The sequence below is a fragment of the Chenopodium album genome, chromosome 8 (assembly GCF_948465745.1).
Source record: "Chenopodium album chromosome 8, dcCheAlbu1.1, whole genome shotgun sequence".
Lineage (NCBI taxonomy): Eukaryota > Viridiplantae > Streptophyta > Magnoliopsida > Caryophyllales > Amaranthaceae > Chenopodium > Chenopodium album.
Genome location: NC_137841.1, coordinates 64,978,849 through 65,000,867, shown reverse-complemented (window position 1 = coordinate 65,000,867; position 22,019 = coordinate 64,978,849). Strand labels below are relative to the sequence as shown.

Here is a 22,019-nt window from a genome sequence, read left to right as displayed (position 1 = left end):
ACGAGAAAATTAATAAAGGGTTCACATGTGAAATTTTTATTTGTTTATTTTACTACCACAAAATATGGATTTCATTTCTTGTGACTTGTGGTCACTACATCGGGCCTAGTTGAGAGAAGGTGGAGGGTAGTTAAGGGCAAAGGCTACATCAAACTAATTAAATTAAACATTAGCCCATATAGAGTAGGCCAATGTTACAAAATTGGGCTAGGATATCAAATGTGGCTTTTATCTTATTTTATTTTAATGAGAGGTAAGATAAGAGTTGTGAAATCCGATCTAATCAGTTTAGATCATATGATAGCAGTTTACATTACAAATCAAATGTGTAAACCTATTTTTTCACGTCACTTTGATTTTCGTCTTTTTAGACAGTTCTAGGTAAAGAGAATTGTCTTATCTGACTGGAACCTTGCATGGGTTGACATGACTAAATCTTTTGGGAGTTGAGGAAGAGGGGGGATAAGGGATCTCCACTCTCAAAGTGGAGATTTACATGCACCTTAAAGTAGGTGCACCTAAAAATAATTTTTTTTGCTCATTCGGAGAAAATGAAATAAGAAAAATGAGTAATAAAATACTTAAATGAAAATGTTTCACACAAGGAACTTCTAAAAAAGAAAAATAAAACTAAAAAAAATTATGGAAACACATACACCTTTAAGTGTTCGTGGAGAAAGACTATAAATGATTACCTCACTATAATCTTCTATATAATACATGATTATTAAAATGATCAATGCTAATTAATCAAGACTAAGATGAAAAACTTACATACCAACCAACAAGATCATAACAGCAACAACTATCATATAATCTAAACTATTAATTATAAAGCCGGCTTAAACAGCTAATAATATGCTAAATAGCAAGAACAACATACAACGAACAACATATCCAAGTTCAATGACCAATTCTAAATTCCAAGGTCAATTCTTAGCACTATTTCATCTATACCTTTAAACCCATTTCTAGTTTCTTTTTCTCTTCTTCATCCAAATGTTCAAAACTCCACAAAATTATAGTACATAGTTGTAACAAGCTCGAAAAACAATAATGTTAGCCTACCATAAGACCATTTGGCTAAACAATGTTGTTTTTCTTCTTTGGGTGATGGTAATCTTACAAGTTGAGGCAGCTAATGATGCCGAAATCCTCCTCAAGTTCAAGCAATCCCTCTTGAACACCGATGCCCTAAGCACTTGGGAGACGTCGAATGTCCAGCCTTGTACAAACAACACAAGGAATTGGGTAGGCGTTATATGTAATAGAGGTTCGTTATTTGGTTTACAACTTGAGAATATGAACTTAAAGGGGACTATTGATATTGACACATTAGCTCAATTGTCAACTTTAAGGACTATTAGTGTTATGAATAATAGTTTGGACGGTCCATTTCCGGCGATAAACAAGCTAGGAAGGCTTAGATCGGTGTTTTTCTCGTACAATAATTTCTCAGGCGAAATTCATGATGATGCATTTGAACATATGGCCGTGTTGAAGAAGGTGCATTTGGCTAATAACTCGTTTACAGGAAATGTGCCCAAGTCTTTGGCTAATTTGGCTATGTTATTAGAGGTGACTTTAGAGAATAATCAATTTTATGGGCATGTTCCAAATTTTAAGTCCTCTGAATTGAAGGTGTTTAATATATCAAACAACTATTTTGATGGTCAAGTTCCTCCTTTTTTGGCTCACATGAATACTTCTACATATTTGGGTTAGTAATCTTCTCTTTTTACTTTTGGTTATGTTTTAGTTCTTGCAATATATTAAAGCTTATAATAATAAGCAACGTAATTTAAGGGTTCAGTGTTCGTCTCTTTAACTTACTTTAATGACTTATTTATGGGTTCATTATGCTCTCTAACTTTGATGATTTGTTTAGTATAATAGTGATAAAAATGATTATTTTTATGTGAAATTGTGGAGAGGGATTTATGATAATGCCCATGATACAAAATTTTATGGCAAAAACATGATTTTTTTGGAAAAAATTGGGGATAAAAGTATTATTTTTTTCCAAATTTTGTTTTTGAACCATTTTTTTTTCCCAATTTAAAAAGATAATACATGACTTTTTTACACAAGTTTATTGTCATCATTTATTTAGCGATGGGTAGTTAGCGATCTAGCTAGCTAGGAAATTATCAATATTGAACTCTTAATTACGTAGTCTCTCAATATAGTTCCATACTTCCATATATAGTGGTGAGAGCAAATAAAATCTTGAAGTTTATATATTTTTGCCAAAAAACTATTATAACAAACATTTCTAAGGTCGTGTGCTAGTTTTTTTTTTTTTTGGAACGGGAAGAATAATATCATTAAATAAAAGTCATACGGCATCTACAATAATAAATAATAAGGTCGTGTGCTAGTTAGACTAAGTCCATAGGTAGTGTTTTTAATAAGCAGCCTTTTAAATTAATACATGATTAAAAAAATAATAATAATAATACACATAAATTTTATTACCTTTATTTAATGTCCTATGTCCTTGGTAACAGTTTTACTAATGACACTATTCAATATTCACATACAAACTTTTACAATGTTTTTACTAATAAAAAGAGAGTATTATATTGTTCGAATAGTAACCCGACGTAATTGATTTAGATAGAATTGAATGTCGATTTTAAAGGGTATCTAATAATCATCTAAAACAACTGATTATGATACATATCACTATTGGTATATGATGCAAAATAAATTAGTAGTTGTGGGCACGTTTAGACATCAAATAATGTATTGCCCATGTCAAACACTTGACCAACTTATTTGCGCACCTCAACGTTCATATGCTTATGACAACAAATTAAGGGACACGTACCAAATATTAATTTGATTTTATTTAAGTTGCTTTCAAATTGGTTCATTTTCATTTCACGTAGGCCGTCTCCTTATTAATGCAAACTTATTCTTTCTTTTATGTATTTCTTAATTATAATTTCATTTAAGTATTTTGCTTTCAATAATTGAAAGATCTTGACTAAGATATATTCTAGGAATCTAGCTATATGGTCAATAATTAAAAAAAACTGCCAATTTTCATGCACTCCATCAAGTTTTTGACTTTGTCTAAATGAATGAGTAGAATGAGAGATCTTTAACTCTCTTTAACTTGGTAATTTACGTCAAATAATATAATTGTAATGTTTAGAGTAAAAATATTTAATTATCCAAGAAAAATAACCATAAAAAATAATGAGAAACAAAGGTAATAGTTTACTCGTCCTAGTGTTTGGACAATTGTTACATGTACTAATACCATCCTTACTGATAGATCAGGGCACATATTCTTCCATATTATATGTTGATTTCTGACACGTAATTACAAAATGTCTTTGTATAATTAAATAATTATGTTTCAATTCATTATTACGAGGATTGAGACGATGTGACAATTGACAACTAATCCTAACAAATTGAGGTAGAAGTTTGTATCTAACTTCCTTGTATTTGATATGACAAAACAGGAAATCCAGGCTTGTGTGGGAGTCCATTACCAGCATGTAAACCTTCAATACACAAGAACTCTCTATCCATGGTCCTAATCATTGTGATAACCGTGGCACTATTGTTGTTCATGACCGGGGTATTCATAGTACTAACCAAGTACCGGGGCACAAACACCGGCAAGCAAATCACTGCAAGGGATGTAGAGATGCTACCACATGAGAAAGCCAAGCTAAAGCAAGGCGGGAACGATTTGTACCCAAACAACCAAGCAAGGGCTCTAGAGAGGCCAACAAGTTACAAGAAAAGTGACAATGGAAAGCTTTGTTTCTTAAGAAATGATAGGCAAAAGTTTGAGATGCAAGACTTACTTAAGGCCTCAGCTGAAGTTTTAGGGAGTGGAAGTTTTGGATCATCTTATAAGGCAGCAATTATAGGTGGACCAACTTTTGTGGTTAAGAGGTTTAGGCAAATGAATAATGTTGGAAAAGAAGAGTTTCAAGAGTTGATTAAGAAGCTTGGAAGATTAAGACATCCTAATTTGCTTCCTTTAGTTGCTTTCTTTCATAAAAGGGATGAGAAGCTTATTATTTCTGATTTTGTTGAGAATGGTAGCTTGGCTAGTCATCTTCATGGTAAGTTCTCCTAATTAATGTTGCTTTAATTTCTTTCTAGTTCTTTTTACACATCCTAGTTGAATCTTTTTGGTTATATAATTGTGTTTAGCATAAAACGGCATATTTGTGTGTCATGACATGCCAGTATATGTATAGCTTACTTGTGGATTGTGACGTGCATATGTAATGGGTCCTAATTGCATTTAAAGGCCGATTCATTAATTTGCACATATAAGACAACCTTGCCATAGCACCCTTGGTCACTCTGTTTAAAAAAAAATTATCACACATCGATCAAGTCACCACCTAAATCATCCCAAATTTCTTAAAATTTTACACTCGGTCTACCAATCATCTGTTCTGATTGACTGAAATAAGTTAAACTAAACTGAATATTTTATGAGAGAAAGGAAATTAGGAACTAAACTGAACTAAACTAAACTAAACTAAACTGAAAATAAGTCGAAGAGAATAGACCCTTATTGATTTAAGTCAGGACTCATGAGCATATCTGGTGCATGTTTTATAGTAAACATGTATTCTTATATTATCATCTATTATGTAGGAAAGCGTACTCCGGATCAACCAGGACTAAGGTGGTCTACAAGGTTAAAGATTATCAAGGGAGTAGCAAGAGGCTTAGCATACCTCTATAGGGAGCTACCCGAACTCGCCTTACCACACGGACACCTTAAATCATCCAATGTACTCCTCGATGACAAATTCGAACCCTTGTTATCGGACTATGCATTCACACCATTGATCAACAAAGAACACGGTGAGCAAGTCATGGTCGCGTATAAGTCACCAGAGTTCACCCAAAACAACACCATAACCAAAAAAACCGACGTTTGGTGTCTTGGAATACTTATACTAGAGATCTTAACAGGGAAGTTCCCAGCAAATTATCTTAAGCACGGAAAAGGTGGGAACGACGAATTAGCCACTTGGGTTGATTCCGTTATTAAGGAAGAATGGTCCAGTGAAATGTTCGACATGGAAATGAGAGCATCAAGAAGTTGTAAGGGTGAAATGTTGAAGTTGTTGAAGATTGGAATGTGGTGTTGTGAATGGAATGAAGAGAAAAGATGGAGTTTAAGAGATGCAGTCGAAAAAATCGAGGAATTAAAAGAGATGGATGATGATGATTTAGCTGATTTTCCTAGTGGAAGATCATATTCTGGAAGATCATTCTCTTCTGAGAGTTCATATTCAAGAATAGCTTCAATAACAACTGAAGAAGTTGTTTGATTTAGGGACTAATAATAATCATGGAATATAACTACGTACGTGTAGTAGTAATCCCGTGGTTTGGATTTAACACTCACGTGACAACTGAATCCGGACAAAGGGATCGAGTATACTTGAAATTTGAGGTAGCAGTTTTATATTCAAAAATTCATGTTAGTTTTGCAGCATACTTGAATAGTTGGATGTAAAACAAAAGGTGAGAAATTTATTGTACCTTATTTTTTATTTTTGCTGTTTCTAATTATCCATTTAATTGTTAATTTTACTTTAAAGCTTTAAATTCCTTTCTTCTAATTAGGCTGAGGTGTGAAATAGAGGTATCAATTACAGAGTATTTGTAATAGAACATGATACATACAGCTAGTGTTATTAAAAATATATATACTGTAGGGAATTTTTATATGTTACTTCTGTAAATCATTATGGCTTTTTAATGAGTTTATATTTACATAAAGCAGTATATTTTTATTTAGATTAATTCCATCTCCTATGTTTTATTTCCCTAAATTCTGTTTTCACCAATTCTGAAGAAAAATGATTGTCAGACCATAAATAATTTGTTTAACGGGATTAATATAAGTTAAAAAAAAAAAAAAAAAACAATAATTTATTACTAGAAGTTATAGAGTTTACAATTAAAAAATAATAAATAAATAAATAAATAAATAAAACCCAAAAGTCAAGAAATGAAGATTGATTTTAACTCATTTTACTAACAACATTGGGTCAGACCATTTGACAAAAGAACTACGGAGTAGGATAATATTATTTCATTACCTTTTTCTAAATTTAAAAAATCGATGATATAATCATTGGTGAACTCCTTAGACCCAAAATATGACCATTAGTGAAGTTGACCAATAACGGAAAAAATTACCGGACTAATGTTTGCTAATTGAAAAAAAAAAAAAAAAAAAAAAAAAAAAAAAAAAAAAAAAAACTCAAATTGTTAGTGGACCAACTCAACCAAAAGCTTAAGCTGATGGTTGAGGCCCAGGAATATATTATATACTCTATCACTCCCCTTCATATGAAAGGCTCTTTGGGTTTGAAATGTGGATGCAGCACAGGCCTCTCATACCTGGCGCGAATTAATTCCACTTTAAAGGAGGGGTGGATGAGATTCGAACCCGTGACCTTTGTGTCACGCTGGCTCTGATACCATGTTAGTGGACAAACTCAACCAAAAGTTTAAGCTGATGGTTGAGGCCCAGGAATATGTTATATACTCTATCACAAATATAATCAGTATTACTCGAATATGACCCAAAACGAATCCCGATTGCCCTTGTAATATGATCTTCTCAGTCCTTTTCATGCTCAATTCTCTCACTAAAAAACACACTCTAAATTGGAAAAGAACAATAAAGACGCGTAATAGGATTGAAACAAAGCCATAAATTCGGATATTCCAAACAATACCAACTTCCCAAGTAAGTTTATCACATAAATAAATAAAGCTCAAGCTTTAACTTGCCTTACTTACTTTGGTCACTTTGTCCCAAAATAAATAATACTCCGTATCCATTATCTTCTCTGTTTCCTATATACTGGGACCAAGCTTTTCTTTGCTGATATTCATCAAAGGAGTAGTTCTTCACCACCCCATTTAATTTGAGGTATACCCTTCAATCTCTAATTACTTTTTATGGTAAATATTGATTCTTTTTGCATAAAAATCTCATCTTTTCTATCATTTTGTCTAAATTTTCTGTTTATTGAGTTAAATTGTGATTTCTGTATATATATGTTTTTTTTTTCTTTTTTTTTCTTCATCTTTGTCTCTGAGTCTTGTGAAGTGGGTTTAGTTTCAGATAAGCTGTATTTCTATTTGAACTCCAAAAAGAATAATGAATAATTGTGTTTCAGATAAGCTGGAAAGGTTTCAATTTGCTGACAAAGTTTAAGAGGATTTATAAGACAGTACTCCCTTAATCTCTAGATAAATTTCCTGTTCAATCATATTGACCATTAATATGTTCAAACTTCAAATAATATTGATGGTTAGAAATCAGAATTCAATCTTACGGAGTATAATAAATTATAAAAAAGTGTGGTTTATTTTGAGACGAAGGGAATAATGTACAGTACTGCGCTGCATAAAACAAAGAAATAAAGTATACCTGGTAGGGTATCTAATTCTGAATTATCCAAATCTATCTGACAGCTTGTGCCTCATAAAACTTGATATTGATGTTTGGAAAATATATACTGTACTGTAAGCCCCAAAAGTGCTAAACTTCTTGTGCTTGTCTCAACCAAAAAAATAATCTTACTTTGACTTTTAACCAACCAAATTTGAGATTTTCTCTCAACCAAAATAACCTGAGTACCACAACAACAATCATCATCACCCCCTTAAATCAAATTTGAATGTCCTGGTAGACTTTTTCAAACATTTTTTTCACCACATTTTGACTACTTTGCATATTTAGAATCAACATATTTTTTGAATAATTACGGTTGAAGTTTATAAAATCCTTATGAGGTTAATGTAATCTGTAAATTTTGCTTCTTTCTGTTGATGATTAAGTGCCTAACAGACACGAGAACAGTATCAAGAACAGAATTAGTTCCTATTGCCATGGCTGGACCTGATCATCATGCCGTGCCTGTTGGCCAAAACGGGTTTACAAAGATATTAGCTTCTGAAGGTATTGAGTTCCTCACATCTGCTAGTGGAAAGGTATTACTTCTGTAGACTAGTTACTATATGCTAGTCTTAGTTATTTTGTTCTTGTTATGTCTTCTTAACATGATTTCTAAAGCTTAATTTATATTTCCCATCAACTTTCCCTCAAAAGGTTAGCTAAGGCAATATTTTGTAAGTTGCTAAGGAGTATAACTTGCTGGTTAGGTACCATGGAGCACTATAGACGGAAAAACAGTCTGTCTATTCTTCTCAGCCAACTGGTGCAGACCTTGCAAAGCCTTTACCCCCAGTCTGATACAAATGTATAACTCTCTGAAGAAGACTGGAGAAAATCTAGAGATATTATTTGTATCCTCTGACCGAGATGAAGAAGCATACACTAAGCATCTTGAAACAATGCCCTGGCTTGCTGTTCCATTCAATTTAAACCTCTGTACACGACTAACTCGTCTATTCAACATTAATCTTATCCCAGCACTGATTCCTCTCAGTGTCAATGGAAATATTGTTGAAGATAATGTTGTTAGTTTGGTTGAGGATTATGGTGCTGATGCCTTTCCATTTACAAGAGAAAGAAAAGATGAATTAAGAGCAATGGATGAAAGAAAGCGTCGAGGTGGTAGAATCGAAGAGCTTTTGGCACATGCTGGAAGGGACTATCTCATTTCGAGAAATGGGAGAAAGGTATATATGTAGCAAGTCTTTTTAGGAGCTCTTAACTAATTGATAGGAGCTCAAGTCATTCCTCTTCCCCTAACCTTATTTTTTGTACATACATTTCTTCCTCGTCTAATAAGGACATGTTTGGTTAATTACGCAGATACTGGTGTCAGAGCTGGTTGGTAAGACAATAGGCTTGTATTTTGGAGCTCATTGGTGCCCTCCTGCTCGAAATTTCACCTCACAACTTATTCAGTCTTACAAGGAGCTTGTAACTATCCTAAACCAACCATTCGAAGTAATCTTCATATCAACTGATAGGGATCACGATGAATTCAACTGCAGCTTATCTTCCATGCCATGGCCTGCTATTCCATACGAAGATAAAACCAGGCAAGACCTTAAAAGGATTTTCGACATAAAAGGTATACCAACCCTTGTACTAATTGGACCAGATGGAAAAACCATCAGCTCCAATGGTAGGGCTATGATCTCCATGTATGGAGCCATGGCATTCCCATTCACAGAACCACGAATTGCAGGAATCGAGGCCTCTCTAAGGAAAGAAGGAGATAAATTGCCCCATAAAGTTCAAGACTCGAAGCACGTACATGAGCTTAAATTAGACATGGCAAAGGCTTACGTTTGTGATGCTTGCAAAAAGCAAGGAAGGTTTTGGTCTTTCTCCTGTGATGTGTGCGACTATGACCTTCATCCAAAGTGTGTGGAATAGGATGAATAAAAGATAGCCTCTATAGCCAAGATACAACATTAGACTATTCGTACATAAATAATTGTCACAATCATATATTCATATACGCACAGAGATTCTCTGTGCATAAACCTTCTATACTATTCTTTATGGCAAAACTTTTGTAATTCACATATTGACAAAAGAATTTTGTATTGACACTTAGAACTATAGAGCAAGATAATCTTCCTAATGTTCTTGCAATACAGGAATTCGAGAAGCTGAAAGAGCATGGGATGGCAACTATTATAAGAGCATTCTCTTCAACGACTAACAGGATACCATTTCAGCTTAAAAAAACTTAAGAAATTTTGTAAAAAAAACTATTTATAACAACTTTTTTGATGGAAAAGACCTTATTATAAAAAATTTTGGCGCGGAGAAACTAGATTGTAAAATATTTTTGTTGAAGAACCTAGATCTCTAATCACTCAATTAACCTCTAATTTCCCCTTAATTCTTCATATTATCCATAATTCTCACTAATCAATTTAATAATTAGTATTGATGCAGGTCTGCTAGGTGAAGCAAGTTTAATTTTTTTTTTTTTTTTTTTTTTTTTTTTTTTTTTTTTTTTTTTACTAAAGAAAAACAGGATTACAACCTAAAAGAACTAAGCAACACACCTAAACAAACCCACATATGGGGCTTGCTACCTACCTTTAGAGGAAGAACGAAGATTACACAATATTGAAATAGTCGTGCAGCATAGCAATAGCTGCGGAGCCTAGACAACCAAGAGGATCGAACCACATCCAAACTGTGGGCCAAGAGAAGCCAAATTAACCGTGATAGTCGAGATGGACCAACATCGCAGGACATAAGCATCGAAGAAAACCGAAATTGGCACTGACACCTAAGCAAACTCAAGACGGAAGTTGTTGAGAGACGTAAGAACCGGAAGCTGAATGTACCGACGAACGGACCTTTGAGCATTGACACAATTCCACTCCTAGGGGTTGAAAACCATAGCTGCATCCTAGGAGTTTGGGAATAAAACCAATGGAGTCATATGCTTTAATGACTCTAGATAAGCCATGCACCCAAATGCAGGTTCTCTTCTTGCACCTCTATCAAGAGATAATGCAAGAAATTGGAGGACTTTGCTTAACCCAAACATTAAAGATGGGTAGCCTCCTACAAGACATCGATTAACAACGATGGCTGATTTTTCCATCACCAAAACTAACAAAGGGATGACTGCAATTGCATGAATGCCTATATCATCCCGTAACCAAGCAACAAGAGCAACAAACAAAACTCTTCCCTCCTCCTCCTGCAAACTCCATATTTGCAGGAAAAATCCACCTGCACAACTAATTCCAACCCCTGGAAAATTGTGTTAACTACCAGGGGAACATATTCACATCCCGACAAGGCCTCTAGACGGACCCCCAACCCAACTAATAAGGGATTGCTTAAACTAACAACCCTTAAAGCCGACCAACAAGGCTCCAAAGACAACGGGAACACTTCGTAAACTTCCAAAACGAAAACTAAACCATGTAACTCTAACTCATAACTAAGCAGAGGTAGAGAATTATTTAAAAACAACAACCAAAACAACTGAACAACATAACTAAACTAAGGCAAATTAAATACAACAAGAACACAAGCACCCAAACCTACGGGAGGTAACAGGAAGGCACAGAACCCGAATAAGCTTCACCGATAGAACCAAACCTTACCACCAAGAACAATTCAAGAGCACCGCAATAAGAACCCCTCACGGATCCTAATTAACCTTGGAAACGCGAGGAAACCCTAGCCTTAACTTCACCTTTACCGTCGGGAAATTAATTAATCAAATCCTTTCGACGACGGCGTTAAGAATAGCCTTTGGTTCTTGATTCGTTAAACCAACAACGAAGCTGACGAAACCACCGAAGAAGGCAAAGGAAAACCAACTCTGCAATTCCACTGTTTTCTTCACCAAAAGACCAACAAAACAAAAATTAAACAGGAAAAAAGAAAACTAACGATAGGGCTGGGCTCGCCGGCGACGGCTACGCGCCATTCGCCGGCGAGGGGATGAGAAAGAGGGAGGCGGTGGAGGCGGTTAAAGGATAGAGATGGCTTAGACTTAGAGAGAGAAAGTGCGCTATTGTTCTTGACTTGTCTAGTCAAGCAAGTTTAATTTGAGCCACCCTCTCATTGATCCCCCTCCCACGGCAGCAAGTCAGCAACCCCTTCTCCCATCCCTAGCCTCTGCCTAGAACCCCCCACCCCACTGACCAACCTCCACCGGCGAACCGACCCCCTCCCTTTCCCCTTTACCCTCGCCGCGACTACCCTCTTAAACGCTAGCCCAAAAATTCCACCCAATAGAGTGGCCACCATCATCGCCGCAATCAACAACCCATTTCAGGAAAGGGGATTCGTCATCTAGGATTTTGGGCATTCATTAGAATTGCTTAAAGCTCTTCCAAAATTGAGATTCAAAGGGTCCGAAGTTTGAGCGATTTGTTTTGATAACTTGCCGGCGAAATTTGCGATTTGTTTGTGCGATTTCTTTTGGAAGGTGAAACTTCCCGACGAACCAGGGTAGGGGCGGCATCGGCGCCGGCGCGGGGTAAGGGGGAGGTAGACGACAGGTAGTAGGGGCGGGGCCGATTCTGGCCGCTGCGGCTGCTGCAGGGGAAGGGGTGGCTGAGCTGGGGGTAGGGTGTTTTATGTTTTTTTATTTAGTATAATTAATTAATTCAGAGTTAAAGGCTAATTAGGGAAAATTAAAGGATAAATAGGGTAATTAGAGTTTTTGTTGTCTTCAACAAAAATATTTTACAATCTGGTTGCCAAAAAAAAATTTCTAAGGTTTTTTCCAACCAAAAAGTTGTCATAAATGATTTTTTTCTGACAAAATTTCCAAAAACTTAATACCTACTCTACTATGATTTTGATAGGATGTCTCTGAGATTTGAAGCTATGGGAAGTTTAAGTTTGTGAAGACTTGCTAAAGGAATCACTCAAAATCATACTTGTTCAAATACAAACTGATATATTGAAATTCATCAAAATTTTGTGTATAAAAAGTTACAGAAAATGAACAAGGGAACTCCAAGCTATGGTTATGACTCTTATGAGATACATTTATCTCCTACTTGTTTCCAAGTCAAAAAATAGAGAAAATATAAACCTATAACTGATGTATTGACTTGAAAAAATGAAATACATAACACTTCAGTAATGCTTGATATATATACAACAAAAAGTATAAGAGCTTCCAGAATCCATGCTATTTTACTCTAACCTGCAGGATGAGATGGACATTTCTCTTAAAAATCGACCTTAGCTGCTCATTTGCTTCCATACCGATCCTCCTAATGACAAATCACATGAACAATACACATGTATTCAGTGCATACACAGGAATGTTCTCAGGAAAGATAACTTAGGTCAAGCAGACCCATCTAATTTGCTGAAGTAGAGTAAATCTGACTTCGATACAAAGCAATTGTTTTAAAAACTAGGACGAGTAACACTATCAGGTCAAAATTTTGAAACTGAAATCAGAACTGGGTACAAACGGTTCCTAAAACTGAAACCTGATCTGGAGCCACTGGGAGTAGTAATTCAGTAAAATTTAACAAAATTAGATTCCAAAATAAGAAAGTGAGTCATAGAACAAAACCAAGAATCCTAAAGTAAACAGGGTATAAAAGGCCAAAATATTTTGATTAGGAAAAGAATCAGTAAGAAGGGATATATTATTCTCAGGGCTTTGAATTAGCAGTTCATCACTAAGGTTTTACATCAACTCATCCTCAAAAACATTAATGAGGACTGAACTCTGTGGCAACAACAAAATTACTTCTTTGCAGATAACTATTTCAAACAGGTAATACTTTTGTCAGCCAGCACAAGAATATATCAAAATAGAAGCTGTTACGGAAGGTGCTTGTCATTTGTCAGTTGTCAGGATATTGAGTGAGTTTCAGGAAAGTAATACTTATTTGGATACTCGGTTACATGCAAACGAAAAAGAAATAATGAAAAGAAAAGAATGTCAAAAGACAGAATGGCGATAAAGGCTGCAGTCAGCTCCATTCATCCAACTTGACAAGCATGGGGCATACCCAATTACCTATGTTGATTTACTACTTCCAGTCTTCCACTTAGGTTAACTAAGTCCCCTATTCCCGTATCAAAAAAGTTGACATACCCTTGTCTTTGGATCAGAGTAATACAAGAAACAGAAACTAAATTTAGAGGACATACCCAATCTTTGAGCCATTTTTCCCCACAAGTATCTTGCGTTGACTTTCTTTTTGAGTTAAAAATTGTTGCTCAATCCTCAACGATCCATCTCTCAAATCCTTCCAGTCCACCAATTGGTGATCTATCTCATATGGGATTTCCTGCCAAAAAATATAAATAAAACGAATTAATTGATAAGTTCTAAAAATCTCTGATATACAGCAATGGTCTAATGTGCTTAGCAATTCCATATTTCCAACTCAAAAATGCAACACAAGAAAAAAAATAATAATGCAAGGGAGAATCAGATAAAAAGATGTAGAGAAGTGAAATGCACTACCTGATGCACATGATCTAACAACCTCTCACGGACTACTTCCAGGGATATATTTTTCATAACTTCTTCACTCATTGTGAACGGATCTTCATCCCAAGGTCTTTCAGTTGCCTACAGGGTCAAAAAGCAGCAATAAGGCATTTTTATTTGGCAAATAAGACACTGCCACTCCAAATTGCAGATATATCCATCTAGAATACTGTCGGGAGGTAAGGAAACCTACTTAAAAGACGACTAAATTTCAAAATATAGAATAACAAGCAGTGCAAGCACCACAAGAAAAAGACAAACTCACAGTCACGAGATGTATATACGATGCACATCAAAATAGAATCAACCAGAATCAGGGAAAAAATCTTTATTGCTTAGGTAACAGAGAGCCTTGTTCTGGGAAGTTCCAAGAGTGAAACTAAGCATGCTAGTGTACCCATAATGATCCAAGCATTCAACTAACCAGAACTTATGCCACTAAACCCCCTAAGATTTGATATATAAGTTCTTAGAAATGAAAAGGTAAAAGGATGTGTGCACGAAAAAAAAATCTTATAGGCAAGATTCATTGTAGCCAATATAAAAGTGCAGCATTAACACAAAATTTATTATGAAAAGTATAAGAGGTACCTGTTCCATCAGGTATGCAGAAAGATCTTTTACGCCAGAACCCTTCAGCCCAGATATCATGAAAACCCTAGTAGAACATAGCAAATCAGAAAACCAGCTTTTCTGCTGCACAACTAAAACCTAATATATATACAAAGCAATAAAAAAAATGTAAATCTACCTTTCATATCCTTGCAAATCCTTAAATTGTTCAGAAACCTTCAGCAAATCCTTCTTCTTTTCAATCAAATCAACTTTATTCATACAGAGAATACGCTTCTGTTTTGTATTAGGTTCAGACCCCATGCGCTCTATTAGTCTAATAACCCTTGAATCAGGCCTGAGAATCAAGGACAGATTAAAATGATCAATTAAGGATAAGTTATGACTTACTTTGTGAACTCAGATAAAAGAATTATGAACAGGCATGCATGAAGAATCATACATATGGAACACCATGAAGAACACAAATGTAGTTATCATCACACATCATTGCAATAAATGTCACATATTGGACAAGTTTAACCAATTAAATTTTGCAGCTGTGATCAAATATCAATAGACAGATATAAGCTGAAAACCATCAGATGCCAGAAAAACCTCAACAAATCTCTACCTCAGTAGCAATATTATATGAAGTATAAAGTTTTATGAGTTAACTGCACCAGATTTATCATACTCAGATAATTACCAAAAGAAAACATATGCAAGAAAAGAATTACTGGCATCCACCATCTCAGTAGGTTCGAAAAACCTTACTGGTATAATATAATTTGCTTCAAACATTCTAGCAAGACTAAGAAGAATTAAGGACTGACATTTAGGCACATTAGAGATTATTGAGAGTTACATATTACCAAGAACAAAGGAAGCAATATACAAGTGGAGCAAAAGATTTTAGCAGAATCCAATACTGAAGTAGAATTATCCCCTGGTGATACTTTCACATTTCAAGATTTAAAAAAAAAAATGAGAACAAACCCATAACTAGTCACAGAAGTCATATATGCATTAGACTAAATCAGTGTATCAGTTACATAAACCCTATGCCCAAACTGAATGGAAGTTCAGAAAAAACGAGTTAAAACATTACGATTAATCCAACTTGGAGTAGCTCAGCAAAATTGGCAGAGAGCAACGTACACATTATAACAAAGAATTTGGATGGCAGTCAAAAGAACGGGAAAAATTCTCTATAAACTATAACCAAAAACTAACCTAGTAAGATGTCTATGAACATCAAAGATGATTATGAGCACATCATATAGATTAACTGAATTCCAGGCAGATTCAATACGAGCTTTGATATCCCTTGCTGGATATCCACTCTTCTTAAGCATCAGTCCTGGGGTATCAAAGAAACACTGTACAGGAAATTAGCATATAATACTGACACATGCCTTAAAAAATCTGGCTTGATGCCCCTTCAAAAATATTGCAGAAGAAATAACATGCAACATTATATCATTATATGTATTGATACAATAAAGCCAAGATCTAAAGATACAGGAAAGAGTAATCAATAGAGCCCTCAATCATAAGAGTTAAAAAAAAATTCCACCAAAGACAGTCCCTAGTCCCCACTTCATAAAAGAGCAAGAACTGCATGCTCAAAATACAAATATGCCATCTAAAGCATCATTTTCAAAAATACTAATTTCAATTGACCCACACAGAAGTTACAAAGGTGCCCCTTTGGCCTTTATCCTATAAAGCAAAATAAGCAAAATTTATGAAAGGGAATCAGTAGCCACCTTCATATTTTAATCATGGGGAATGCTACATGGTAATCTTCAAGATTAGAAAATTCTATTTGGTGGAAACTTTTTTTGGCCATAATTTCTAGTGACCCTTTACATTAGATTAACTCTATGTAGTGTGCGTATCTATACTTTAGTGTTTAAAAAAACAAACCAAAAAATTTTCACATGACACATGTCATCACAAGTCACTCATTACCCCATATATCACATGTCACCTCCCTTGATATTTTTGGTTAAGTCTTTATACATTCTATCACTTGCAAATTCAAGGAAGAAAATGAAGTGTTTCATTTCCACCATAATTAGTACACATTACATAAACATATAAATTTTAATAAAAATTGTCTTTTCATCTCCTAGACTTAAAATATAACTTAAACTAATATAACATTTCATATCCCACAATGTTCATGTATATATGGTATACCTAACCAAATTCTTTCGACTTCTTTCACAGTTCTATTCTGACTCTTTTTTTCTTTAAGTTTTAGCAATGAAACAATTAACTCGTATATTATATCAAAAGTTTCAACTTTTGAAAAGCAAACCTATATATGAAAATAATTAACCCAAGTAACAACCCGTCCATCGAACGGGTCAAAAAACTAGTTCTCATTAATATAGTTAACCCATTGGTTCATGGTTAATTTCTTAACCTAAATCAATTGCTAACACCACACCACCACCTAGCCACCACAACCATCCAGCCACTAAGTTGCCGTCACCGTTGACCCCACCACCATCCACCCACTAAGCCACTACCACCCAAAAAATTCTGCTAGCTCCACCACCCAAATCCATCCCAGCATCCCTTCACCCGAAACCAACCCCACCACCCAAAAACCCACCCACCCAGCCACAAAAGCAACCTCACCACCCGAATCCACCCATTTCACCTAAAACAAATCCCACCACCTCGAAAACCCGGCCACCTCCACCACCCGAATCCACCCCTTCACCAGATACCAAGCCCATCACCCAAAAACCCACCCCAACCACCTAAATCATCCCACCCCCTTCCCCCAAAATAACCCACACCACTTTCTCCTCTCCATTGAACCGTACTATGAGCTTTTATACCCTCCATTGAAGCTTACTTTAGCAGCGATTGAGGAAGAAAAAGTGGTGGGTTGCAATTTGAGGGCAGGGGCTGTTTGTGCAGCGGTCGTAGGTTGGTGTTGGCTTGACTTTGCTGGGCAGCGACTTGTGACGGTGGTGCGTTGTTGGTGTGGGTGAATGAAGGGAGGCGAGGCAGCGAATGAAGGGGATGTTAAACTGCTATGATTGAGGGGATGAAGGAAGGGAGCGGGCTGACAGGGAATAATGGAGGGAAAGTGCTAGTTTTGGGTGTGGGTGGACGGTGGTGGTGTGGGTTAGTAATTTAGGGAATTGGGGTTAAAAATTAACCCAAAATCAGAAAGGGTTAGCCATTTAATGAAAAAGGACACTAAATAGATTTATAACATACTTCCTCCATTTCTTTTTAGTTGACACGTTTTTTTATTCACGTTAGCCAATGCACAAATTCAATCATTTATGTCTTTAATTAGCGATAAGCAAAAAAATATAAAAAGTTCATAATTGGACAATATACAATGTGACGAATCTAACAAGATCTCACTTGACTATATTTTTCTTCACATGTAAATCACATCAAAGGGAGGTGTGTGAATAGTGCTAAAGCCAAAATATGACAACTAATAAAAAACAGAGGTAGTATTAGGAAACTATGGCCAAAAAAAAAGTTTCCATCAAACAGAATTTCTCAATCTGAAAGGCCACCATGTAGAATTTCCCTTTAATCCTCCATTTATTCACCATAATTGATTTTACCCACGGTGACACCAGGAATTGAAATATGGAGAGGCCAAGATTAATTAAGTAAAATAGTACTGTATTTCCTAGCGGTATTTGTGATATTATAAATTAGATTTGACTATATTTTATAAAGCAACATAAAATATTTCGTCAAAATAATTAACATTACAACCTATGAGGTCTTGCCTCATTGATTAAGGCGAAGGATTTGTGTACGATATAAGAGTATAGGCTTGATTTCCTCCTATGTCCTTCCAGTTTATATTTTGTATTGCTCTTGTAATTCATTTACACAAAAATCAATAAAATAATAAAGAATAATTTTACAAAAAGTTATGCGATTTACTAATTTAGTAAATTAGAATATAGGAAAAATAATTAAAGAAAGTTTGAAATCAAGACAATTGATAAACAAATAAAAAGAAGGATTGAAGGGATAAAAGAAATATAGAGTAAAAAAAAAATAGCCCTTGAAAAAATAATTTTTTTTTTTAAAAAAAAAAAAAAATACATGAAAGTAACACCCACAAGAATTGAACACCAGACCTATTGTGATAAGAGTTTACATAATCCACTCTAACCAGTAACCACTAAGGTATACACTACAAAGTTAGATATGAGTCCACCTTTATTGTATATATCTATGGGAGCCAGCCTTCAAAATAAAAAGGCCACCAGTTGGGCCACGGGGAGCTAGGCCTCCACCAACCCCCCTGGCTCCGCCCTTGATTTTACATATATTGCGTAATGCAACATGTTTTGCAATTAGTAAGCAACAAAAATAGAAGTTCGATTCTCTATTGAAAGGGCTTCAGTTTTAAAGCTCGGTCTGGTATAAGGCCTTCCTGGTGAACGGAGGGCTGTGTGGCCCTGTGCCTGAACCACCTTCTTTATCAGGCAAGGTATGAGTCTGGCACATGCAAGGTTAGTTGGCAAGTTAACTAGCACATCATATGTGTGCAGCTGTGCACTTCTATGAGTTTAAATGAATCTCATTCTCAAAGATACTCTAGAATTACAATCATGTGAGGTTATCAGATCTTATAAAGATAGGGCAAAGCAGCATCTACAACTATATTTATTTGAGCAATTAGAGAACATAACATACAATCTGGGTATCTCCTTTGGTCATCACCCCTAAAACTTCATGGGTAGTCGTATTTGTCTTACGTGAAACAGCAGCAACTTGAGTCCCAACCTGCAATACACGTAAAGAAACATCCATTTGCATTAAAACCAACAGGGAGATTTAAGCCAGGATAAATACATTTTCAACAAAAATCATATGTAATTCCAATGACATTTAGACCTTCCTTCCATAAGGATACATGTACATTCCAACATTTGAATAAAATGATTGTTCTATGAACAACTACAACAGATAAAAAGTTGCTTCCTTTCTCTCTTATCTATAAACTTCTTAAACCTTTACTTTCTCAAGCTCTCATACAGTCAATAACATCCATTCTCTAAGATTTTTAAATCAAAAGGCACGGACCAATTACAAGTAATGCAACTATATTGACACATTAAGTATCATTTTTTGTTAAACTCCATCATTCCCATGCATTGAATACCTTATAATAAATGCAAACAATGACTCAACAATGCAATTCTACATATTAGAGGCACCCTAATTTACAATCTAGAAAGACATTCAATTATTCAAAGCACCGGAAACCTCATTGCTATAATAAGTTAATAACAAATATATTTACAGAAATCACACTATTATAGAAATAAAATTAACTTGAAAAAAACCTCAATAACAAACATAATTAGCAAAAGACTAACCATGAAATTAGTCAGTGCTGATTTACCAGCATTAGGAGCCCCAATAATTCCAACTGACAAAGACTTCTGATCCTCCACCTTCACCTCCAAACCCTCTTCCTCCTCATCATCCTCATCGGGCGCATCGAGCGCCGCCTCGAGTAGCGCTCGAGCTAGCACCCGCTTCCTTTCCTCCTCCTCCACCACCTCCTCGCCTTTCCCCACCTTCTCCTTCTTCTTAATCTTCAATTTCCCCTTTGTGGGTTCTTCTTCCCCAAACACCTTACTCTTGACCTTGGCCCTAAAGCTCTCATCCCAAGTGGGTTCCACCTTAATGGGGTTCAATTTTTGGGTGTTTTCTGATGGGAGAGTGAAGTGGGAACTGTCAAAAGTTGAAGCTTCATTGTCAGTTTCATTTTCAGAGGTTGTTGGTTGATCTAATTGGGATTGAGCAGAGAAAAATTGACACAAAAATGAGGGGTTGAAATGGGTTTTGTTGGGGGGTTTGGAAGATAAAGATGACAAATTTCTTAGAACTCTCAAAGATTTCATCTGGGGTTTTATTGAAAAGCAGAATTAAACAACCTGCATAAATGGGTATTGCAGAAAGATTGATTATTTCAATTGATAAGAATATTGATGAAGCTTCACATGGGTGTTACAGAAATATAATGGAGAAAAATTATGGCAATCTGAAAAAATGAAGAATGGAGTCCAGTGTTTTGGGGTTTCTGTAGGGTTTTAGACTTTTAGCCTTTTAGGGGATTGATTCGCCTCCAAACGACGTTATTCAATTTTTTTGGTTTTTTTTTTTAAAGTTATTGTTTGGTTTTGTTTGATGTAAAAAAAAAAAAAAAAAAAAAAAAACAAAACAAAACAAAAACCTTTTAAAGAATTTATCTTACTACGTAAAAGAAAGGTAAATTTTGCAAATTGTAGCCATTTGTTACTCCAAAAGTAAAAGAAAGGTAAATTTTGCAAATTGCAGCCATTTACAAAAAAAATTACAAATTGCAATCCAAAAGTTTTTATAAATTGTAAATTACATCCTCATATAACTTTTTTATCGATTTACGTGTCGAAAAATATTCGAATAAGATTTTAGGAGCCATTTTTGCTCTTAAGGATCTGAATTGAGCTTGGAATTAGTCAAATAACGAAAGTATCTCGTTTTTACAACGAAAAATAGTTAGCCCTAAATTGATATGTTTTTGTTACGCAAAATGCGGCACTTGCATTATTATTTTGCTAATTTTGAGCTCAATTCGGTTCCTTAAAAACTAAAATGACCCCTACAACCTTAATTGAATATTTTTCGACACAAACACCGATGAAAAAGTTAAAACGTGTTGTAACATACAATTTATAAGAACTTTTGTGCTGCAATTTACAATTTTTTTATTAAATGGCTGCAATTTGCAAAATACAAACTTTAAATGACAGCAATTCGCAAATTCATCTTTTTTTTTCCTAAAAAAAAAAGTTTGCAATTGTGTTTTACTCTCATCTGCCCTTACATTCTCACTCCTGTGTTTTACTTTTTTTGTATGCAACCAAATAAAGGATTACTAATTTGCAATTGTGTTTTTATATGAAAATATGTTTACCATGAAAACTAATTTTCATTAAAAATGTTTTACATCAAACCAGATAGGGCATTGGGGCATGTTCTTTTCAGCTTATTTTCAGTTCATTTCAGTTTCTAATTTTCTTCTCTCATAAAATATTCAGTTCAGTTCGGCTCAATTCAATTCAGTAAATCAGAACAAGCTCTTAATCAGTAATATAGATTCCACACAATGTTTTACTCTATTTAATTCGCATGATTATATATAAAAAAAATAAAAATAAAATAAAAAAAAAAACCAAAAACTCTATGACCTCCATTTTATTTTATTTTTTTAACTACAAGGTATTATTTGTAAGATTTAAAAACTTCCTTTGTTGCAACTAAAAAAACGAACGGTCAAACTATTACACTTTTTTTTAGAGTAAAGAGTAAAAGGAGAGTTTTTAATAATGGCTACATCACTACAAAAAAAAAAAAAAAAAAAAAAAAAAAAAAAAAAATCAATATAGCATCAACTAAAATTTGTTGTTATTCACCAAAAATCCATGGCCAACTCTATTTAGCAACGGG

General features: G+C 34.8%; 3 protein-coding genes across 3 annotated transcripts; 2 read left to right on the top strand and 1 right to left on the bottom strand.

The window, feature by feature from the left end:
• Window positions 1-1,056: 1,056 nt before the first annotated feature.
• LOC145643203 (pollen receptor-like kinase 4) lies at window positions 1,057-5,891 on the top strand. Its single transcript, XM_081694359.1, has 4 exons — window positions 1,057-1,720; window positions 3,480-3,607; window positions 3,644-4,094; window positions 4,642-5,891. The coding sequence occupies exons 1-4, from the start codon at window positions 1,057-1,059 to the stop codon at window positions 5,325-5,327; spliced, it is 1,929 nt and encodes a 642-aa protein (XP_081550485.1). The 3' UTR covers window positions 5,328-5,891.
• A 1,096-nt stretch (window positions 5,892-6,987) lies between these two features.
• On the top strand, window positions 6,988-9,743 carry LOC145556269 (putative nucleoredoxin 3). Its single transcript, XM_081617921.1, has 3 exons — window positions 6,988-8,013; window positions 8,185-8,664; window positions 8,801-9,743. The coding sequence occupies exons 1-3, from the start codon at window positions 7,852-7,854 to the stop codon at window positions 9,371-9,373; spliced, it is 1,215 nt and encodes a 404-aa protein (XP_081474047.1). The 5' UTR covers window positions 6,988-7,851; the 3' UTR covers window positions 9,374-9,743.
• Window positions 9,744-12,420: 2,677 nt separating this feature from the next.
• Window positions 12,421-20,635, bottom strand: LOC145556268 (GTP-binding protein ERG-like). Its single transcript, XM_081617920.1, has 8 exons — window positions 19,901-20,635; window positions 19,215-19,304; window positions 15,744-15,889; window positions 14,707-14,865; window positions 14,547-14,613; window positions 13,929-14,036; window positions 13,610-13,749; window positions 12,421-12,711 (listed from the first exon to the last, which is right to left on the bottom strand). The coding sequence occupies exons 1-8, from the start codon at window positions 20,429-20,431 to the stop codon at window positions 12,627-12,629; spliced, it is 1,326 nt and encodes a 441-aa protein (XP_081474046.1). The 5' UTR covers window positions 20,432-20,635; the 3' UTR covers window positions 12,421-12,626.
• Window positions 20,636-22,019: the final 1,384 nt, after the last annotated feature.

Coding starts and splice junctions, on each gene's coding strand:
- LOC145556268 (XM_081617920.1), bottom strand. CDS start 20,431: ATGAAATCTTTGAGAGTTCTAAGAAATTTGTCATCTTTATCTTCCAAA. Junction 15,890..19,214: donor CCAAAGGAGATACCCAGATT/GTATGTTATGTT, acceptor TTTCCTGTACAG/TGTTTCTTTGATACCCCAGG. Junction 14,866..15,743: donor GTTCATAGACATCTTACTAG/GTTAGTTTTTGG, acceptor CTTGATTCTCAG/GCCTGATTCAAGGGTTATTA.
- LOC145556269 (XM_081617921.1), top strand. CDS start 7,852: ATGATTAAGTGCCTAACAGACACGAGAACAGTATCAAGAACAGAATTA. Junction 8,014..8,184: donor TCACATCTGCTAGTGGAAAG/GTATTACTTCTG, acceptor CTTGCTGGTTAG/GTACCATGGAGCACTATAGA. Junction 8,665..8,800: donor TTTCGAGAAATGGGAGAAAG/GTATATATGTAG, acceptor TTAATTACGCAG/ATACTGGTGTCAGAGCTGGT.
- LOC145643203 (XM_081694359.1), top strand. CDS start 1,057: ATGTTAGCCTACCATAAGACCATTTGGCTAAACAATGTTGTTTTTCTT. Junction 3,608..3,643: donor TCATGACCGGGGTATTCATA/GTACTAACCAAG, acceptor AACACCGGCAAG/CAAATCACTGCAAGGGATGT. Junction 4,095..4,641: donor CTTGGCTAGTCATCTTCATG/GTAAGTTCTCCT, acceptor TCTATTATGTAG/GAAAGCGTACTCCGGATCAA.